This window comes from Callithrix jacchus, chromosome 7 (assembly GCF_049354715.1).
Source record: "Callithrix jacchus isolate 240 chromosome 7, calJac240_pri, whole genome shotgun sequence".
NCBI classification, from domain to species: domain Eukaryota; kingdom Metazoa; phylum Chordata; class Mammalia; order Primates; family Cebidae; genus Callithrix; species Callithrix jacchus.
Genome location: NC_133508.1, coordinates 20,235,264 through 20,256,924, shown reverse-complemented (window position 1 = coordinate 20,256,924; position 21,661 = coordinate 20,235,264). Strand labels below are relative to the sequence as shown.

General features: G+C 37.5%; 1 protein-coding gene across 3 annotated transcripts in view; it reads right to left on the bottom strand.

Annotated features, from left to right (window-relative positions):
- Positions 1-21,661, bottom strand: part of MALRD1 (MAM and LDL receptor class A domain containing 1) — a 619,714-nt gene that overhangs the window by 155,462 nt on the left and 442,591 nt on the right. For all 3 annotated transcript variants that reach the window (XR_013520422.1, XM_078332925.1, XM_078332926.1), the window contains one exon: positions 1,327-1,528. Coding sequence is in view for 2 of the 3 variants with exons in the window: in XM_078332925.1 (XP_078189051.1) it covers positions 1,327-1,528 (202 nt within the window). In the remaining variant the exon portion in view is untranslated. The remainder of the gene's footprint in view (positions 1-1,326; positions 1,529-21,661) is intronic.

The window sequence follows — 21,661 nt, the reverse complement described above, 5'->3', positions numbered from 1 at the left end:
TGTCTATGGAACCTCAAAAACCAGGAAGCATTCATAATCTAGAGTATATTTTTTTCTTATTAATGTTACTAGAAAACGGGTTTAGGAGGAGTAATGAAGATGAGAAAGTGGTGACTACACGAGATTTTTAACCATAAGATTTCAAAAGGGATGACCAGGCCCTGAATGCAGCCATGAGAGGGATTTATTGAGGAAGCAGGTGTGTGCTGGTAATTAGAGTCAAAGAAGCTGGCGTTTTAGAAAGGGTGTGTCACCTGAAGTCGAAAATACCAGGATTTAGAATCCAGAGAGAAAACTATGAGAAGAATAAACATTCAGATGAGTGGTCTTAAAAGAAAAGAAACTTATGAATAGGGATATTAGGAAAAAAACAATCTTTAAAAGAGGCATTGACTACCTAGAAAGACAATGACTCTACTATTTAATATTTTTAAATGGAAGACTCGGGAAGGGAACAAATGGCCCCACTTAGGAGGGAAACATCTTAAACATCAGAAATTCAGTTTTCAGTTAAAGGCATGACTTTTTTTTTTTTTTTTTTTTTTTTTTTTGAGATAGAGTTTTGCTCTTGTTACCCAGGCTGGAGTGCAATGGCGCGATCTCGGCTCACCGCAACCTCCACTCCCTGGGTTCAGGCAATTCTCCTGCCTCAGCCTCCTGAGTAGCTGGGATTACAGGCACGCGCCACCGTGCCCAGCTAGTTTTTTGTAATTTTTAGTAGAGACGGGGTTTCACCATGTTGACCAGGATGGTCTCGATCTGTTGACCTCGTGATCCACCCGCCTCGGCCTCCCAAAGTGCTGGGATTACAGGCTTGAGCCACCGCGCCCAGCCAAAGGCATGACTTTTTTTAGAAAAGGTGTTTAGTACTTTGTTTTTTTCGTTTTGAAATAGAACGAGCATTTTAGCTTGTACAGTAGAAATGGTTTAGATAGGAACGTGGTCTGGGTAAGGGGAAAGGTTAATACAGATGGAGAAGACAGTGTGGAAGATAATAGGTAACCACAGGGGCCTTTGCCTTGTGCAGTTCTTGTAAACCTTTGGGAATAAGGAAAGTAGAAAATAAAGCTACATTCACAGAACAAAATTTCCTCAGGGTTTCTAAAACAACTTTAGTGCAAAGTTATTTTGCTACCTACAGGACATGAGACTTTCATGGCAAAGTACATGGGCAGAGAAATTTTACTTCTTACTATATATGATTCTTCTTCAATGTGTAAATGGAACTGGGCCCGAAAATAAATGTAATTCCTCAGAAATTCCCAAATATGTAGTATACTTATATGCTAAAAACAAATATTCCCATTTTCTGAAAAAATCACTTACCTCCAGTCACACACTCTGGGGTAAAAGAGATGTCATCAAGAGCAATAAAGATGTCCTCATTTCCATCCAAATCAGCTTCAAATGCCACCTTGAATGGACTGTTACTGGAGAGAGGTGCATATGCATATGTCCATCCTGTTCTTTCATTTCCAATCACTGACCACACCAGGATGTTTAGCCCTGATTCTTCAATGGTATACACCTTCAAAAAATCATTAAAAAATAACGTTTTATGACTGGATGTTAGAAGTATCAGGACATCCAGATGATTGATGAAAGAATGAAATCTCTGGCTATGTAACAGCTCAATATATTGACTGTTGTACTTTCTATCTGTGGAAATCGTGGCTTATAAAGTGAGCCAATGGAGGTTACATTTTCCTTCATTAGTAGAACCTTTGTTGGCTTCTGTCATCAACTTCTCTATGTCAAACTGGACATTTAAAAAAAAAAACCTGTCACTGCTTTAAGCATTCAAAAAGCTGAAAGAGATATAAACACAAATTTTTTTTATTGCTAAAGAACTTTGTCTATGTTAGACTAAGGGTGTTCAACTACAGAAAAAGAAACCCCTCATTATACATGAATATGATAAATGAATATCAGATTATAGAAGTCATTTTGAAAACCACAGTAATGTGCAGAAAGTATTTTAACATTTTGACAGATGGAAAATCTTCCTGGATTATCCAACATTGATATTTAGCAATTTTTAAAATAGTTCGGTGACTAAAAAATGCAACAAACAATAAATGAAATAGAAATAGTTACCTTTGAAACCAACAAACATGCAAAAGGCCAATATTTTTGTTTATCAGTAGAAATGATTCAAAGCAAAATATGTCATTTTCTAGTGCTGTTTAAAAAATTCTATACTTAATGAGAAAAAAGGTAAGATTAAAGAGTTATATTTCTATATTCTCTTTTTGCACCTCAATTTTATAGTTATCAGATGCCAAAGTTATATCTAATTTGGTAATATAGTAATATTTATATACCATACCATATATAATTTGATACTTATATATGTAATACTATCTATTTCTCTCTCTCTCTCTCACTATATATACATATATTTGGCTTATAGTATACTTCAGCAATCATTTATGCAACTATTTTTTTCATATGGGAAAAATAAGACCCAGAGAAGATAAAACACATGGATATTAGGTTTTTTCTATCGCAATAATACATTTTTCCAATGACCTCCATCTTACTAAAAAAATCTTAGTGTCAAAATTTATCTACAGTTAACTTATCCTATAAAATATATCCCATATTTATACTATGAGAAGGAAAGAATAATTCCAGTCATCTTATTACATATTATGATATTAAATTGACATTCCAGAAACACTACCAAGAATCACCAAATATTTAAGAGCCAGAAGTTAAGAATGTTGCTAGTGTCTGCAAGGACAAAAGAAATCTAAAATCAATTTCAGAAATCTATCTGTTAACGGAAATTAAACAAAACAAAAATAAATCAAGATGATTATAAACTAAAGAAAAATTTTAAAACTTGGCCAAAGTTTGGAAACCTGAAATGTGAGACTTTAACCCTAAAATAAAATTGGACATTTTGGAAAAGATGATACTCAAGACATTTCCCGAGCAAAAACATTACTTTTAATATTGATCCTTTAATTAACAAAATAAGCTAAGATTCAATCTGAAGGGAATTTGGATCCACTGACCACTTCCAGTCTGACACATAAGTACCCATTTCAAAGAATCTTCAGCTCCAGGATGTGGTGGATACTTGGTTTATAAGTTGATGCAATTATTTTTCTATTTATTAAAAACTAAAACTAAAAAGATATAAAGTTTCTCATTCAACTTGTCAATAACAGGACAACTATACAGAACCTATTTAAAGTAAACTCTGATTTTTGCACCAATCTTGGTTTACAACACAACTTAAAAATGAATGGCTTTATTATATTTATTTTGTAATTTTTTTCTGGCAAAATTAGTTTAGAAAGCCAAATTACATGAAAATGTAACTCCAACACTTCGTTTTTTCCCCAAATCTCAGCACATATTTATTTTATTTATTAATGTACCCATTTTTATTGGTTTTGCAGTTTACTTTCTCTCTGCAATTAGTCTTTTTAATCTTCAACCGATCCTACATGCTCCTGTCAAATTCATTTTCCTTCCATTCTCTTCTTACTCTGCTTCTCAAAACCACACCATGACATTCCCGCCCCACATCATGAGCATGAAACTCTCGAATAGGTGTCAACACATCTTACCCTATTATTTGACCCTACCCCTAGTCCCAATTAATTCTGGTCAACTTCAGTAACTTACTGCTTATTTCAATGAAATGACAAGTTTGTAGGTTATTTAATTCATAACATGTATCTATAATACTCCAGTTTATTATATTGAATAAGTACATGTTATGTCAAGTGTTTCCATAGTCACTGTGGCTGATGGGAAAACTAGAACTATTGTTTAAGAACTCATAATGTTCTTCATTATGTCTGATGGGAAACCCACTAACAATTAAAAGTATAGCATGAATTTCTGACCTTCAATGGAAATAATATTATTGTATTCTGAGGGTTTTTTGTGATAACTCTCAGCAAAATGCTCAATTTTAATAACTTTTAAATGTCGATAATTTTGAAAAACTACAATGGCTAACATCCTTGAAAGATAATTGATTCTAATTCCATTTATTTCTGATTTTACATTTATTAAACATACTTTATTAAAATGGTAACTCATCACAGTAATAATTGTTTGAAATAGCTTTCTAAAAATCAACTGCTGGATGAATTTGGCTATTTCTACTTTAATAATTTTAATTTTAGTCAAACAAAGACCCAGTAATATATTAACTATCATCATTATATACTGTAAAGCAATAATTTTAGCAAAATTTTAGCATAAAATATGGATTCAAAGAACATATAAATATATTAAATTATAATAGAGTTTATGTTATCATCAAGGGTTATATTGTATGCAAAGCTCTATCAAAGCCATAGCACATAATGTAGAACATTAAAAACTTAAAGAGAACTTGGTAAATTTAAACATAGATAAACCAAACTGATGTCATCGAAACATAACTATTATATTATCAAATTAAATCTATGTTAAATTTGTGATGAAAAAAATGCCTCAACATTTATTTTGAATGAAGACTCCTTTGAAGGAAAACATTCAGCAATAGATATAAAGAGGTGATAGAAAATATGGGTGTTAATTACTCATTTTCAGAATACATGGTTTATTAAGCCATGCTTACATTTCTCTAATGGAATACCCAGTCTCAGGTATTCCATTAGAGAAACAAGGTTTAATTGTCTCACAGTTCTTCAGGCTTTCCAGGAAGCATGGCACCAGCAACTGCTTCTGGGGAGGCTTCAGGAAGCTTTCACTCATGGCAGAAGGCCACTTGGGAGCAGGTACGTTACTTAGGGAAAGTGGGAACAGGAGAGAGAGTGCCGGGGTGGATGGTGTGCCACACTTTACAACAATCAGCTTTTGTAAGAACTCATGGACTATGAGCCATGAGAAATCTATCCGCATGACCCCATGATTTGGAGGGGATTTCAAAGTATATCAGATGTGTATTAGAGACAATCCACTTCAACACATTCCTTGTATCTAAGCTGGCTGGGTAAGGGTTTGAAAGAAAATGATAGGAGTGTTTCCTGAAATTCCTCTCCTGCAGTATCCAGACACTCCTGGTGCCGGCAATGTTAAAGTCAGGTCACTGGCACTGACTAGAAGTCTCTGAGTAAAATCCCTTTGCTATCAGAAATATTGCATTTCATTAGGTGTGTAGCTTATTAAAACCAGTGTGTGAAATGCATCAGTGAGAGGACAATGTGACGTTTCTTGGCCCCAGCTACACTCAGCTGTTCTATTAAGGGTCTGCTCTTTAGTTACTACTGATAAGGCAAAGTGATGAACTGAGTTACTGCTTAATCCTTAGAAACGCATAGTTTCCTATGTGTTAGTTTGAAAATACTCAAATTATATGTAAGAAAAAAGAAAAAATATCTAAATTAATATAAAGGGAAATTTTTCTTGAAGAAAAGAGGTTATAGGTTTTAAAGTGGGTTAATATAGGATGGACATAACAATGCCACTGACATTAATGAAATTGTAGCTCATTCCCATATTTTTTGTCATATATCTCCTAAGTGATGTACGAGTGTAGGATAAGACCAATTAACTGCCCTCTACAGCTTCAGAGTTGCAGATATATATAGAGATCAAACAATCCATTCACCATATATGGCACAGATTTTCAGTCTCTGGTCCAGCATATAAGAAACTGGAAATCACTGCTCCAGTCTTCACATACAAAAAAGCTGAATAAACAGAAAACCAACAACTATTCTTAGATTCATTAGAGCAGTGATCCCCAATATTTTTGGCATCAGGGACCCTTTCGTGGAAGACAATTTTTTCCACAGATGGGGTGGCGGGGGAAATGGTTTTGCAATGAAACTGCTCCATCTCAGATCATCAGGCATTAGATTCTCAAAAGGAGCACACAATCTAGACCCCTCAGATGTTCAGGTCACAACAGAGTTCACTGATGGACATTTGGGTTGGTTCCAAGTCTTCGCTATTGTGAACAGTGCTACAATAAGCATACATGTGCATATGTCTTTACAGTAGGATGATTTTTAATCCTTTGGGTATACAACCAGTAATGGGATTGCTGGATCAAATGGTATTTCTGGTTCTAGATTCTTGAGGAGTCACGACACTGTCTTCCACTATGGTTGAACTAATTTACACTCCCACCAACAGTGTAAAAGCATTCCTATTTCTCCACATCCTCTCCAGCATCTGTTGTTTCTTGACTTTTCAATGATTGCCATTCTAACTGGCATGAGGTGGTATCTCACTGTGGCTCTGTCTAGCATTTCTCTAGGGAACAGTGCTGATGAGCTTTTTTCATATGTTTGTTGGCCACATAAATGTCTTCTTTTGGAAAGTATCTGTTTATATCATTTGCCTACTTTTTGATGGGGTGGGTTTTTCTCATAAATTTAAGTTCCTTGTAGATTATGGATAGTAGCCCTTTGTCAGTTGGATAGATTGCAAACATTTTCTCCCATTTTGTAGGTTGCCTACTCACTCTGATAATAGTTTCTTTTGCTGTAAAGAAGCTCTTTAGTTTAATTAGATCCCCTGTGTCAATTTTGGCTTTTGTTGCCATTGCTTTTGGTGTTTCAGTCATGAAGTCTTTCACCAGACAGATTCACAGGTGAATTCTACACAATTTTCAACAACACATAGGTCAAGGAAGTTCCAAGAGAAATTTTTTAATATTCTATTTCAATTAAAAATAAAAACACGCCTAATCAAAGTTTATGGATGAAGTGAAGCAGTGCTTAGAGGAAAATTTGATAGCACTGAATGCATATATCTGAAAGTAAGAAAGACTGGAAATAAATAAAAAGTTGATTCTTTGAAAAGATCAATAAAATTGCTAAATCTCTAGCCAGGCTACCTGAGAAAAAAAGAGAGAAAACCCAAAGCATTAATATTGAAAATGACAAAAAAATCATCACTACTGATCCCATGAATATTGAAAGAGTAACAAAAAAACATTATTATTATTGAGACAGAGTCTTGCTCTGTCACCTAGGCTGGAGGGCAGTGGTGCACTCTCAGCTCACTGCACGACCTCTGCCTCTCCGGGTTCAAGCAATTCTCCCACCTCAGCATCCTGAGTAGCTGGGATTACAGCCACTCACCACATCTGGCTAATTTATATGTTTTAGTAGAGATGAGTTTCACCATGTTGGCCAGGCTGGTCTCAAATCCCTGAACTCAAGTGATCTGCTCACCCCGGACTTCCAAAGTTCTGGGCTTACAGGCATTGAATCACTGCACCCAGCGAAAAATGATTAATATATACCACATATTTGATAATCTAGTTGTAACTGACTAATTCCTTGAAAGGCACATCTACTAAAATTCACACAAGAAAAAACAGATAACCTGACCACACCTATATTTATTAAAGAAATTGAATCAATTATTAACAATCTTTCAAAACAAAACCATAATACAAAATCAGACAAAAACATTATAGAAAGGAAAACTACTGACCAATATTTCTCATAGACATAGATGCAGAAAGTCTCAAAAAATTTAGCAAATTAAGTTCAACAATGTAAGAAAGTAATAATCTATCATGACCAGGTAGAATTTATTTTAAGTATGCTAGGCCAGTAAACACTGGAAAATCCATTAATGTAATCTATCATATCAACAAGCTACAGAACAAACATTAAATAAGTATATCAATACATTCAGAAAAGAATATAATGAAAAGCAATACACATTTATGATGACAAATCATAGGGAACTCTGAATAGAAGGGAACTTTATATTGATAAAGAATATTGACAAAGAACTATAGTTAACATCATCCTTAATAGTGAAAAACTAGCCATTTTCCTACTAAAATCATGAACAAGTAAGGATGTCTGCTCTCACAGCTCCTACTCAACATCATACTGGAAGCCCTTGGTAGCATAATAACATAAGAAAGGGGAAAAAACCATACACTGATTAAGAAAGAAGTAAACTTTGTTCATAGATGACATGACTGTCTCTATAGAAAACCAAGCAATAATCAACCCCCCTCCCAAAAAAGAGTTCCCGGAACTGAGAAGCAATTACAGCAAAGTTGCAGAATGCAAAAATAATATACAAAAGTGAATTATGTTTATATAGCAGGAATGAACAATTGGAATTCAAATTTTAAAACAATACTATTCATATTAACACCAAAAATATATATATTTATAAATCTAACCAAAAGAAATACGTGATATATATGAAGAATACTACAAAACTGATGAAAAATCTCAAAGATAGATAAATGGATATTATTGCATGAGGAAGACTCAATATTGTCAAGATGTAAGTTCTTTCCTACTTGATTTATAGATTCAATCAATCCTAGCCAAAGGCCTAGTTTTAAGGATACTGACACACTCACTTGGAAGTTTAAAAAGAAAAGTGGAAGACACAGAATAACCAGCACAAGGTTAAAGGAGATGAACAAAGTCAGATAACTGACACTGCCAGACTTAAGACACAATATAAGGCTACAGTAACCAAGACAATGTGGTAGTTGTGAAACAATAACCACACTGATAATGAAACAGAAGAGAGTCCAGAAACAGTCTCACACAATACAAGCAACTGATAATTGACAAGGAATCAAAGGCAATACAACGCAGAAAGTATAGTCTGTTCAATAAATGATGTGAAACACCAACACCCAAACTCAAAAAAAAAAAAAACTAGACAAAACATATACATGTCACCAAAATTAACTCAAAATTGTTCATTGAATTAAAAATCAACTGTAAACTATAAAACTTGTAGAAGATAACATAGGGGAAAAATCTAGTGGCTTTGGATGTTGCAACAACTTTTTACATATCTCGCCAAAACCAGAAACCATAAATGGGAAACTGGCAAATTGAACTTTATTAAATTAAACTTCCATGTAAATGACACTGTTAGGAGAATGAAAAGACAAGCTAGAGACCAAAGAAAATATTCTAAAACATGTATCTGATAAGGTCTGGTATTCTAAATATGTAAGGAACTTTAAAAACTCAAAAATAAGAAAATAAGAAAATAAACAACCTGATGAGAAAATGGATGAAACATCAGAATAGACATGTCCCTAAAAATTCTATTCAAATAGCTAATAGCATATAAAAAATACTCAAATTGGTTTGTCATCAGGGATTTTAAAATTTAAAAAAAATGAGATGTCACCAACATCTTTTAAAATGGCTATTTCCAAATCATTGACATCATCAAACACTCCCGAGGATGCAGAGCAACAGGAACTCTCATTCATTATGAAACATTAGAAGATAACATAGGAGGTTTTCTTCTGGTGGGAATGCAAAATGGTATAGCCACTTTGTCAGACAGTTTGGCAGTTTCTTACAACACTGAGCATACTCTTAACCATATGATCCAGCAATTGTGAATATGATCCAACAACTACCTGATATTCACCCAGATGTGTTGAATGCTTATGTCTACACTAAGTGTGCATGTGGTTATTTATAGCAACTTCATTTATAATTACCAAAACTTGGAAGAAACAAATATGTCTTTGAAGTGGTGAATAAACTCTGGCATATACATAGTATGGAATCTTATTCGATAATAAGTAAGTGCAGTATCAAGTCATGAAAAGACAGAGAGGGAACTTACATGTATATTTTTAAGTGAAATAAGTCAATCTGAAAAGGATAGTTGCTGTATGATTCCAACTATGTGAATTCATGTATTTTCAAGTGAAATAAGTCAATCTGAAAAGGACAGTTGTTGTATGATTCCAACTATGTGAATTCATGGGAAAGGCAAAACTATGGAGATGGTAAAAAAAGACCAGTAGTTACTAGGGTTTGGGGGGTCTGGAGGGATGAATAGGTGGAGCAAAAGAGAATTTTAGGACAGTGAAACTATTCTGCATAAGACTATGGATATAGGTCATACATTTGTCAAAACCCATGAAATGTACAACCCAAAGTGAGCCCTAATGTAAACTATAAAGATAATACCTCCATATTGATTCATCAATTATTTTTATAAAACCTAAAACTGATAAAGCCTTTTAATGTTTAAAAGTTCATTTAAAAAATACACATTACAGAAATGATAGCACTAGTGAGGGACTTTTCCTTATTTGCTTTGGTTAACTGAGGTGCCTACATAGTTGAAAAACCACAAATGTCTCATTCATTTCAATGGCAGTTAAGGAAATTATTAAAATAATCACTTGTTCCATTAATACATTTAGTTACCATTCTTTTCTCTCTCTGTCATGCTTTCTAATTTTGGACTTAAAAAAAAATCAGGAGGCATACCATCATTAACCTTGCCAACATCAACCACTTTTCCCAACTCAATCATTTTTTTGTTTTTGTTTTTGTTTTTTGAGACGGAGTTTCACTGTTGTTACCCAGGCTGGAGTGCAATGGCACGATCTCGGCTCACTGCAACCTCGACCTCCTGGGTTCAAGCAATTCTCCTGCCTCAGCCTCCCCAGTAGCTGGGATGACAGGCACGCGCCACCATGCCCAGCTAATTTTTGTATTTTTAGTAGAGACGGGGTTTCACCATGTTGACCAGGATGGTCTCGATCTCTTGACCTCGTGATCCACCCGCCTCGGCCTCCCAAAGTGCTGGGATTTCAGGCTTGAGCCACCGCGCCCGGCCTGTTTTTTTTTTGTTTGTTTGTTTGTTTTCCAACTCAATCTTTAGAGACCAAACATCTTTGCCTGATTAGAGGCAAGAGTGGTCGGAGTACCAGGTACATTAATCTATCAAAGGAGGCACTGTAGAACTAATTTAGTAATAGTTTTCTAGAACTGGGTACCACAAATACATTGTAAGAATGTCTTTACAATGGTGTAGAAGTTTTCTCAAACTCTGTCTCCCCTACACATTTCCTCTGTATCTTCTCACTACTCTCTGCCTCCTTATGTTCTAGCACAAGGTTACATTGCCAACCCTCTTAAATACTAGAAACACTCCTGACTTAGGGCTTCACATGACTTTTTCTCTGTCTGAAATGTTCTCCCTCTGACACTCATCTTTGCATGGCCCACTTCCCCACTTCCTCCAAGTGTTTGCTCAATGTTACATTCTTAAGGAAGCTCGCTCTGATGATAGGTTTAAAAATGAAGTCATGTCCAGCTTTTCCAATCCTCTTACACTCCTTTACTTTTGATAGGGTTTAGATGTTTCTCCCATCCAAATCTCATGTGGAAATGTTATCCCCAATGTTGAAGGTAAGCCTGGTAGGAGGTGTTTGGGTCATGGAGGCAAATACCTCATAAATGGCTTGATGCCCTCTGCTGGGTAATGAGTTCTTGCTGGGTGTTTAAAGAAGCCTGGCCACATGAGCTCAGCATCACTGATAATTAGAGAAATGCAAATCAAAACTCACAATGAGATGTAGGGTCAAGCACTACAGGGCCATGGGGTGTCCCCTATCACTGTGCTGAGGCACTGGATCCAAGAAGTAAAGAGACAGGACACAGAAGGACTAGAAAAGACAGCTGGGCTAAGGAGACCATGGCAACTATGAACAGAGAAAGGCAAGGCCCTGAATGTCCAGGAGGGTCTGTATTTATTGGGTACAGGTTAGGGGTAGGGTAGTGAGTGAGGTCATCTTAAGAACAGTGATAAGGTCAAGACAATCACAGGTGCAATAAGCAAAGGGTCCACCCCCATTAGGTCACCAAGGGAAGGAGGTGGACTGTGCACAGTGAAGATGGTGCAGTGTGCAATATCTCTTATCTAGAGGCAGGCTACTTCTAAGGAATTCTACAGGAGGATGCTTTTGAGTCATTACTGCAGCTCAAGAGCTGATATGGTATACAGCCACCTGCTGGCAGCTTCCAATGATTTCTATAGCAGGATGCTTTTGAGACCATACCTAGCAACAGAGCTGACAAGGTATACAGCCACCTAGGAACAATTATACTGGAGAGATTTTAAGCCCTCAGATGCTCGTGGGATTGCCGATCTGAGGACAGCCTTCCACAAGAACTGGACACAAGGTACTACAACCCCTTTTTCAGGAGGAGTGGCTCTTCCTCCAAGCCTGCCATACAGCAAGTATCTTTACAATACCGACTGCTGCCACCTAGGCCATAGATTTTTTGTCCTAGTATAACTGCTTTTTCCTTAAATCAGGCTCTGCACCATGTCTGCTCTAGACATTCCTCTGACCATAAACGGCTTATTCCTTAATTCATGCTCTATATTGTGTCTATTCTAGACAATCCTCTGTGAACTAAAATATAATTATATATATATGGAAATAACAGTAGTAACACTGTAAACTAAGATATTCTTCAGGCACTAATTGTGCTGGGGATCTGCTCAAATCTCCTTCCTTGGTGCCCAGAGGCGGAGTTACCCACAATGAAATACCATCTAATGCCAGTCAGAATGGCAATTATTAAAGGGTCAAGAAACAACAGACGCTGGTGAGGCTGTGGAGAAACAGGAACATTTTTACATTGTTGGTAGGAATGTAAATTAGCTCAACCATTGCGTAAGACAGTGTGGTGATTTCTCAAAGATGCAGAACCAGAAATACCATTTGACCCAGCAATCCCATTACTGTGAATATATCTAAAGGAATATAAATCATTCTGTTATAAAGATACCTGCATGAGTATGCATATTGCAGCAATATTCACAGCAAAGACATGGAGTCAACCCAAATGCCCATCGATGACAGACTGGATAAAGGAAATGTAGTATGTATACACCACAGACTACTGTGCTGTCATAAAAAGGAATGAGATCATGTCCTTTGCAGGGACATGGATGCTCACTGACAAGTGGGATCTAAACAATGAGAACACATGGACACAGGGAAGGAAACAACGCACTGGGGTCTGTGGAGGGTGAGGTGTGGGGAGGAAGAGCATTAGAAAAAATAGCTAATGTACTGCACACTGGGTTTGGTATCTAGGAGATAGGTTGGTAGGTGCAGCAAACCACCATGGCACACATTTACCTACATAACAAACCAGCATATCCTGCACATGTACCCTGGAACTTAAAATAAAAACTTAAATTAATTTAAAAAAAGAAAGAAAAAGCTTGGCACCTCCTCCTCCCTCTATCTCTTGCCTCTGCTCTCAGCAGAAGCCTGCTACCCCTTCATCTTCTACAATGATTGGAAGCTTCCTGAGGCCTCACCAGAAGTAGATGCTGGAACCAAGCTTCCTGTACAACCTGCAGAACTGCGAGCTGAAACAAACCTCTTTTCTATAAATTACACCTTAAAGATACTACACAACCTACTTATCACATCTTCTGCTTACTGCCTGTGTCTCTCACTATAATATAAATGCTATGAAGACAGGGAGTTTCATGTGTTTTGCTTATTTACGCACCCTAAATGCCTAGAGCACTGCCAGATACATAACAAGTGCTCAATAAATATTTCCTAAAGAATAAAAGAATAGGAAAGTTAAGGATTTAAGAACTTTAGAGTTAGAAAGGACCTTGGAGATCTTCTCACCTTCAAAAGAATGAGGAATGTGCCTTTGTTACCATCCACAATGGAAGTAGAGTAGAATATCATGTGTTTCACTGTGTAATTGATACCACAGCACAACATCATGTATGCTACCTCCATCTATTTTAGGATGTTTTTATCATCTACTTATTACAGGGAGAATAATTTAAATACATATGCTCAGAGCTGAGATATATTACTGATAAAGCAGGTAATAAACCGTCTTTGATTGATGGAATTTTGAAGTAGATTTTACTGTATTTGTCAGTTTCTGAATAACAAAAAGCCCCAAGTTTTAATTTAAATAGGAAATTTAACACTAGAAATCAGAGAATTTAGTTAAGAAGAGCATAAAATTTTTTGGAAAGCCGTACAAGCTGTTGAAATCGTAAATGAGGGGAGGACTCAAGATGGTGCTGTGAGAACAACCCAGGATTGGAGTTCTCCTTGTGTCTGCGGAGAGGTGAGTCTGAGCTGCATTTCCAGACTGATCTTTGTTGCCCACGGAACGGGGAAATTCCCAAGTGAAGTGGAGATGCAGGACGCCAGGCAGATATTCCGCCTGGTGAAGCCGGCAGCCGGGGTGGCGGTGGCTGGCCCTACCCAGCGCTCCCCACAGGGCGCACTTGTCCAGGTGCCCCGTTGAACCGGCAACCAGAGACGTGAGAGGGCTGGACTTGTGACTGAGCTAGACTTGGACAGTGGGCCAGCCCAGGGGATTGCAGGAACAGAGCGTTAGGATTGGCCCAGTGGGACGAACAAAACCGCGATTTCAAACAAGCCCCGTGCAGACGGCCCAAGACGCTCTGAGGGGTAGGGGCGGCCACCATTACCGAGGCAACCCACCCCAACTGAGATACACGCCCATTGCTGACACAGCCAGCTGTTGCCGAGGCAACCCGTCCCTACTGAGATACACGCCCACTACTGACGCAGCCAGCCGTTGCCGAGGCAACACGCTACAACAGAGAGACTCCGCCGCAGGGCGTGGCGGAGAACAGCAGAACAGCAGAGCCAGGGCGAGCCTCACAACAGCAGGGCGGAGCCTCAGCAGGCAAACAGTGGCTAGTCTGCATCCTAGCTGGGCAGGACCTCAACGGACATCCAAAAATAAAGCCCAACCCCCTCAACACAGAGCATTTGAGAAAAAAAAGGGTTTTTTTAATGAGCTCTGTTGCAGCAGAATCAAACATAGCAGCCTAACAGCCCTGAATGAACAACACAGCTCACAGCTCAGCAATTAAACCCCTATAAAGTACAAACTGTCTCCTCAAGCAGCTCCCTGACCCCTCTATATCCAAAAGACTGACATTAGGCAGGCATCATCCTGGGACAAAGATAGCAGAAAAAGAAACTGGTAGCATCCCTCGCTGTGCCACAGCTGCTAGAGGTGCACCCCAGACAAGCGGGGTCTGGAGCGGACCTCAGCACTCGTACAGCGAAGGGGCTAGACTGGTAGAAGGAAAACCAAGCAACAGAAATACTTCATCATCAACATTCAGGGTGTCCACTCAGAGACCCAATCGAAAAGTCAGCAACTACGCAGACGACCAGCAGACAAATCCACAAAGATGGGAAGAAACCAGCACAAAAAGGAGGAAAACACCCGAAACCAGAACACCTCGCCTCCTAGAAAGGACCAAAACTCCTCACCAGCAAGGGAACAAAGCTGGACGGAGAATGACTGTGATGAAATGACGGAATTAGACTTCAGAAGATGGATAATGAGAAACTTTGGTGAGCTAAAATATCATGTATTAAATCAATGCAAAGAAACTAAGAACCTTGAGAAAAGATTTGAAAAAAGATTCGAGGAAATGATAACAAGAATGGATAACTTAGAGAGGAATAAGAATGAATTAAAGGAGCTGAGAAACACAATACGAGAACTTCGCGAAGCATGCACAAGTTTCAATAGCCGAATGGACCAAGCAGAAGAAAGAATATCTGAAGTCGAAGACAAACTCAATGAAATAAAACGAGAAACCAAGATTAGAGAAAAAAACACAAAAAGGAATGAACAAAGTCTTCAAGAAATGTGGGACTATGTGAAAAGACCTAACCTACGTTTGATAGGTGTACCAGAAGGGGACGAAGAGAATGAATCCAAGCTGGAAAATACTCTTCAGGACATCATCCAGGAAAATTTCCCCCACCTAGCAAGACAGGCCAACACTCAATTGCAGGAAATTCAGAGAACACCACAAAGATATTCCGCAAGAAGAGCAACCCCAAGGCACATAATCGTCAGATTCAATAGGGTTGAAATAAAGGAGAGAATACTAAGGGCAGCCAGAGAGAAAGGTCTGGTCACCCACAAAGGGAAGCCCATCAGACTCACAGCAGATCTCTCAGCAGAAACACTACAAGCCAGAAGAGAGTGGGGGCCAATATTCAACATTCTTAAAGAAAAGAACTTTCAACCCAGAATTTCATATCCAGCCAAACTGAGCTTCAGAAGTGAAGGAAAAATAAAATCCTTTGCGAACAAGCAAGTACTCAGAGATTTTGTCACCACCAGGCCTGCTTTACAAGAGCTCCTAAAAGAGGCACTACACATAGAAAGGATCAACCAGTACCAGCCATTCCAAAATCACACTGAATGCTAAAGAGCATCAACATAATGAAGAATCTACAACAACTAACAGGCAAAACAGCCACTTAGCATCAAAATGGCAGTATCAAATTCACACATAACAATATTAACCCTAAACGTAAATGGACTAAATGCACCAATCAAAAGACACAGACTGGCAAATTGTATAAAAAGCCAAAACCCAGCAGTGTGCTGTATCCAGGAAACCCATCTCACATGCAAGGATACACAAAGGCTCAAAATAAAGGGATGGAGGAAGATTTACCAAGCTAATGGAAAGCAAAAAAAAGCAGGAGTTGCAATTCTCATCTCCGATAAAATAGACTTTAAAGCAACAAAGATCAAAAGAGACAAAGAAGGCCATTACATAATGGTAAAGGATCGATACAACAAGAAGAGCTAACGATCCTAAACATATATGGACCCAATGCAGGAGCACCCAGATACATAAGGCAAGTTCTTAAGGACTTACAAAAGGACTTAGACTCCCACACAATAATAGTGGGAGACTTTAACACTCCACTGTCAATACTAGACAGATCTACCAGACAAAAAATCAACAAGGATATCCAGGGCTTGAACTCAGACCTGGAGCAAGCAAACCTGATAGACATTTACAGAACTCTCCACCCCAAATCCACAGAATACACATTCTTCTCAGCACCACATCACACCTACTCTAAAATTGACCACATAATTGGAAGTAAAGCACTGCTCAACAAATGCAAAACAACTGAAATCATAACAAACAGCCTCTCAGACCATAGTGCAATCAAGTTATAACTCAGAATTCAGAAACCGAGCCAGAACCGCACAGCTTCATGGAAACTGAACAACTGGCTCTTGAATGTTGACTGGGTAAACAACGAAATGAAGGCAGAAATAAAGAAGTTCTTCGAAACCAATGAGAACGAAGACACAACGTGCCAGAACCTCTGGGACACATTTAAAGCAGTCTCTAGAGGAAAGTATATAGCAATAAGTGCCCATATGAGGAGAATGGAGAGATCCAAAATTGACACCCTATCGTCAAAATTGAAAGAGCTAGAGGACCAAGATCAAAAAAACTCAAAACCCAGCAGAAGACAAGAAATAACTAAGATCAGAGCTGAGCTGAAGGAGATTGAGACACGAAAAACCCTTCAAAAAATCAATAAATCCAAGAGCTGGTTTCTTGAAAAGATCAACAAAATAGACGGACCACTAGCCAGATTGATTAAAAAGAAAAGAGAGAACAACCAAATAGATGCAATAAAAAATGATAAAGGGGAAATCACCACAGATTCCACAGAAATTCAAACCATCATCAGAGAATATTACAAACAACTCTATGCGCATAAACTAGTAAACCTGGAAGAAATGGACAAATTCCTGGATTCCTGTGTCCTCCCAAGCCTAAACCAGGAGGAAGCTGAAACTATGAATAGACCAATAACAAGGTCTGAAGTCGAGGCAGCAATTAAGAGCCTACCACACAAAAAAAGCCCAGGTCCAGACGGGTTCACAGCCGAATTCTACCAGACACACAAGGAAGAGCTGGCACCATTTCTTCTAAAACTATTTCAAACAATCCAAAAAGAGGGAATCCTTCCCAAATCATTTTATGAGACCAACATCATTCTGATACCAAAACCCGGCAGAGACCCAACAAGAAAAGAAAACTTCAGGCCAATATCCATGATGAACATAGATGCAAAAATCTTCAATAAAATATTGGCAAGCCGATTGCAACAGCAAATCAAAAAACTTATTCATCATGATCAAGTAGGATTCATCCCGGGGATGCAAGGCTGGTTCAACATACGCAAGTCTATCAATGTAATTCACCACATAAACAGAACCAAAAACAAAAACCACATGATTATCTCAATTGACGCAGAGAAGGTATTTGACAAAATTCAACAGCCCTTTATGCTAAAAACCCTCAATAAACTCGGTATCGATGGAATGTATCTCAAAGTAATAAAAGCTATTTATGACAAACCAACAGCCAATATCATACTGAATGGGCAAAAACTGGAAGCATTCCCTTTGAAATCTGGCACTAGACAAGGATGCCCTCTTTCACCACTCCTATTCAATATAGTACTGGAAGTTCTAGCCAGAGCAATCAGGCAAGAAAAAGAAATAAAGGGTATTCAAATAGGAAAGGTGGAAGTCAAATTGTCTCTATTTGCAGACGACATGATAGTATACCTAGAAGACCCCATTGCCTCAGCCCAAAAACTCCTGAAACTGATAAGCAACTTCAGCAAAGTCTCAGGATATAAAATCAATGTGCAAAAATCACAAGCATTCGTCTACACCAATAACAGACTTAAAGAAAGCCAAATCAAGAGCGAACTGCCATTCGCAATTGCTACAAAAAGAATAAAATACCTTGGAATACAACTCACAAGGAACGTAAGAGACCTCTTCAAGGAGAACTACAAACCACTGCTCAACGAAATCAGAGAGGACACAAACAGATGGAGAAACATTCCATGTTCATGGTTAGGAAGAATTAATATCGTGAAAATGGCTATACTGCCCAAAGTAATTTACAGAATCAACGCTATCCCCATCAAGCTACCATTGACTTTCTTCACAGAACTGGAAATAACCACCATGAACTTCATATGGAACCAAAAGAGAGCCCGCATAGCCAAGTCAATTCTAAGCAAAAAGAACACAGCGGGGGGCATCACACTACCGGATTTCAAACTATACTACAAGGCTACAGTAATCAAAACAGCATGGTACTGGTACCAAAACAGAGATATAGACCAATGGAACAAAACAGAGGCACCGGAGGCAACACAACATACATACAACTATACAATCTTTGATAAACCTGACAAAAACAAGCAATGGGGCAAGGATTCCATGTTTAACAAATGGTGTTGGGAAAACTGGCTAGCCATGTGCAGAAAGCAGAAACTGGACCCCTTCCTGACACCTTACACTAAAATCAACTCCAGATGGATTAAAGACTTAAACATAAGACCTGGCACCATAAAAACCCTAGAAGAAAATCTAGGCAAAACCATCCAGGACATAGGAGTAGGCAAGGACTTCATGAACAAAACACCAAAAGCATTGGCAACAAAAGCCAAAATAGACAAATGGGACCTAATCAAACTCCACAGCTTCTGCACGGCAAAAGAAACAGTCACTAGAGTGGATCGGCAACCAACAGAATGGGAAACAATTTTTGCAGTTTACCCATCTGACAAAGGGCTGATATCCAGAATTTACAAAGAACTCAAACGGATTTACAGGAAAAAAACAAACAAGCCCATTCAAAAGTGGGCAAAGGATATGAACAGACACTTTACGAAAGAAGACATATATGAGGCCAACAATCATATGAAAAAATGCTCATCGTCACTGGTCATCAGAGAGATGCAAATCAAAACCACATTGAGATACCATCTCACGCCAGTTAGAATGGCGATCATTAAAAAATCTGGAGACAACAGATGCTGGAGAGGATGTGGAGAAAAAGGAACACTTTTACACTGTTGGTGGGAGTGTAAATTAGTTCAACCATTGTGGAAGACAGTGTGGCGATTCCTCAAGGCCTTAGAAATAGAAATTCCATTTGACCCAGCAATCCCATTACTGGGTTTATATCCAAAAGACTATAAATCGTTCTACTATAAGGACACATGTACACGAATGTTCATTGCAGCAGTGTTTACAATAGCAAAGACCTGGAATCAACCCAAATGCCCATTGATAATAGACTGGATTGGGAAAATGTGGCACATATACACCATGGAATATTATGCAGCAATCAGAAATTATGAGTTTGTGTCGTTTGTAGGGACATGGATGAATCTGGAGAACATCATCCTCAGCAAACTGACACAAGAACAGAAAATGAAACACCGCATATTCTCACTCATAGGTGGGTGATGAAAAATGAGAACACATGGACACAGAAAGGGGAGTACTAAACACTGGGGTCTATTGGGGGGAAAAGGGGAGGGCCAGTGGGAGGGGGAGGTGGGGAGGGATAGCCTGGGGAGAAAAGCCAAATGTGGGTGAAGGGGAGAAGAAAAGAAAGCACACTGCCATGTGTGTACCTACGCAACTGTCTTGCATGCTCTGCTCATGTACCCCAAAACCTATAATCCAATAAAAAATTAAAAAAAAAAAAAAAAAGAAATCGTAAATGAATTTTTTCAAATGAAGTAAAAAATATTTTTTACATTTTGACCTATTGGTTATGAAATGGGAAAATAACATGGCCAAATGTTTTGAGTTAAATTGTATTGATGAGACATGAATAATTTGATATGTACATATATCCATAAATATATACATAAAATTAGTTTTAATATTTTCCTGCTGATATGAAATTTAAAATTTGACATTTTTTGAGTGTTTTCCTTAACCAACCATACAACCCAAGTGTTCTTTTTTTTTTTTTTAGTTATTTAACAGCTTCTTGAGGGCTGCACCATTAAATTCCCAGATTGTCAATAGCAATGTACAGTATATGGAATAAGGTGAACATAAGTGCATATATAAATAAAATAGTCTTCTTAAGACTCTTAAACTTTCATTTCTAGTAGGAGAGAAATTATCAACTACAGGTCATAATTAGGTTGTATTCCTTCCACGGTTTTTTCCACATCTGTATTATATAAATAAACATTTGCATATTAAAATTTGTTTTTTTTCTAGGGACAAGTATCATATAATGTATCTACATTTAGATTAAAATTTTATAACATATTTATCAGAAAATAATTTTGTGGACAATAGCTTGAACATGTGGACTGGATGCAACATGGAGAAGGAGGGCAAGAGAGTAGGGCTTGATTTTTATTGTGTATAAGTTATTATAACTATGACTGTTTTATAAAAACAAATGCTGAGAAAAGAAAAACAAAATATTTTTTCCTTTGAAATTAAAAAGTATTTCTACCATAAAAATTCATCAATTATTTAAAAGATAGATGCAGTTACTTATAAAAACCAGGATTATTCAGGTATTGCTGTGAGAGTTAGTAGTGTTCTTACTATGTTTAAAAATAAGGAGACAGACATATTGGTTATTAAATGTAAAAATAACACAGCCAAATGTCTTGACTTAAATTATATTGATAACATGAGACATATGAATAATTCAGTATATACATATCTGGACATAGACCCAGAAAATTATTTTTTAATATTTTTATATATTCCTACTGATATGAAATTTAAAATTGGAAATTTTGTGTTTTCCTTGCCCAACTATGGAGCCCAATTTTTTTTTTTTAGCTATTTAACACACAAAAAAATTCAAAATATCAACAAATCCAGGAGCTGGCATTTTGAAAAAATTAATAAAGTAGATAGGCTGCTAGCTAGACTAATAAAGAAGAAAAGAGAAAAGATTCAAATAAACACAATCAAGTGATAACGGTGATATTACCACTGACTCCACAGAAATACAACCAATCATCAGAGAATATTCTAAATACCTCAGTGCACATGAACTAGAAAATCTAAAAGGAGTGCATACATTTCTGAACGCATACACCCTGAAACTGAATCCCTGAACAGACCGATAACAAGTTCTGAAACTGAAGAAGTAACAAATAGCCTTACAACCAAAAAAAACCCTAGGACCAGATGAATTTACAGCTGACTTCTACCAGATGTACAAAGAAGAGCTGGTACCATTC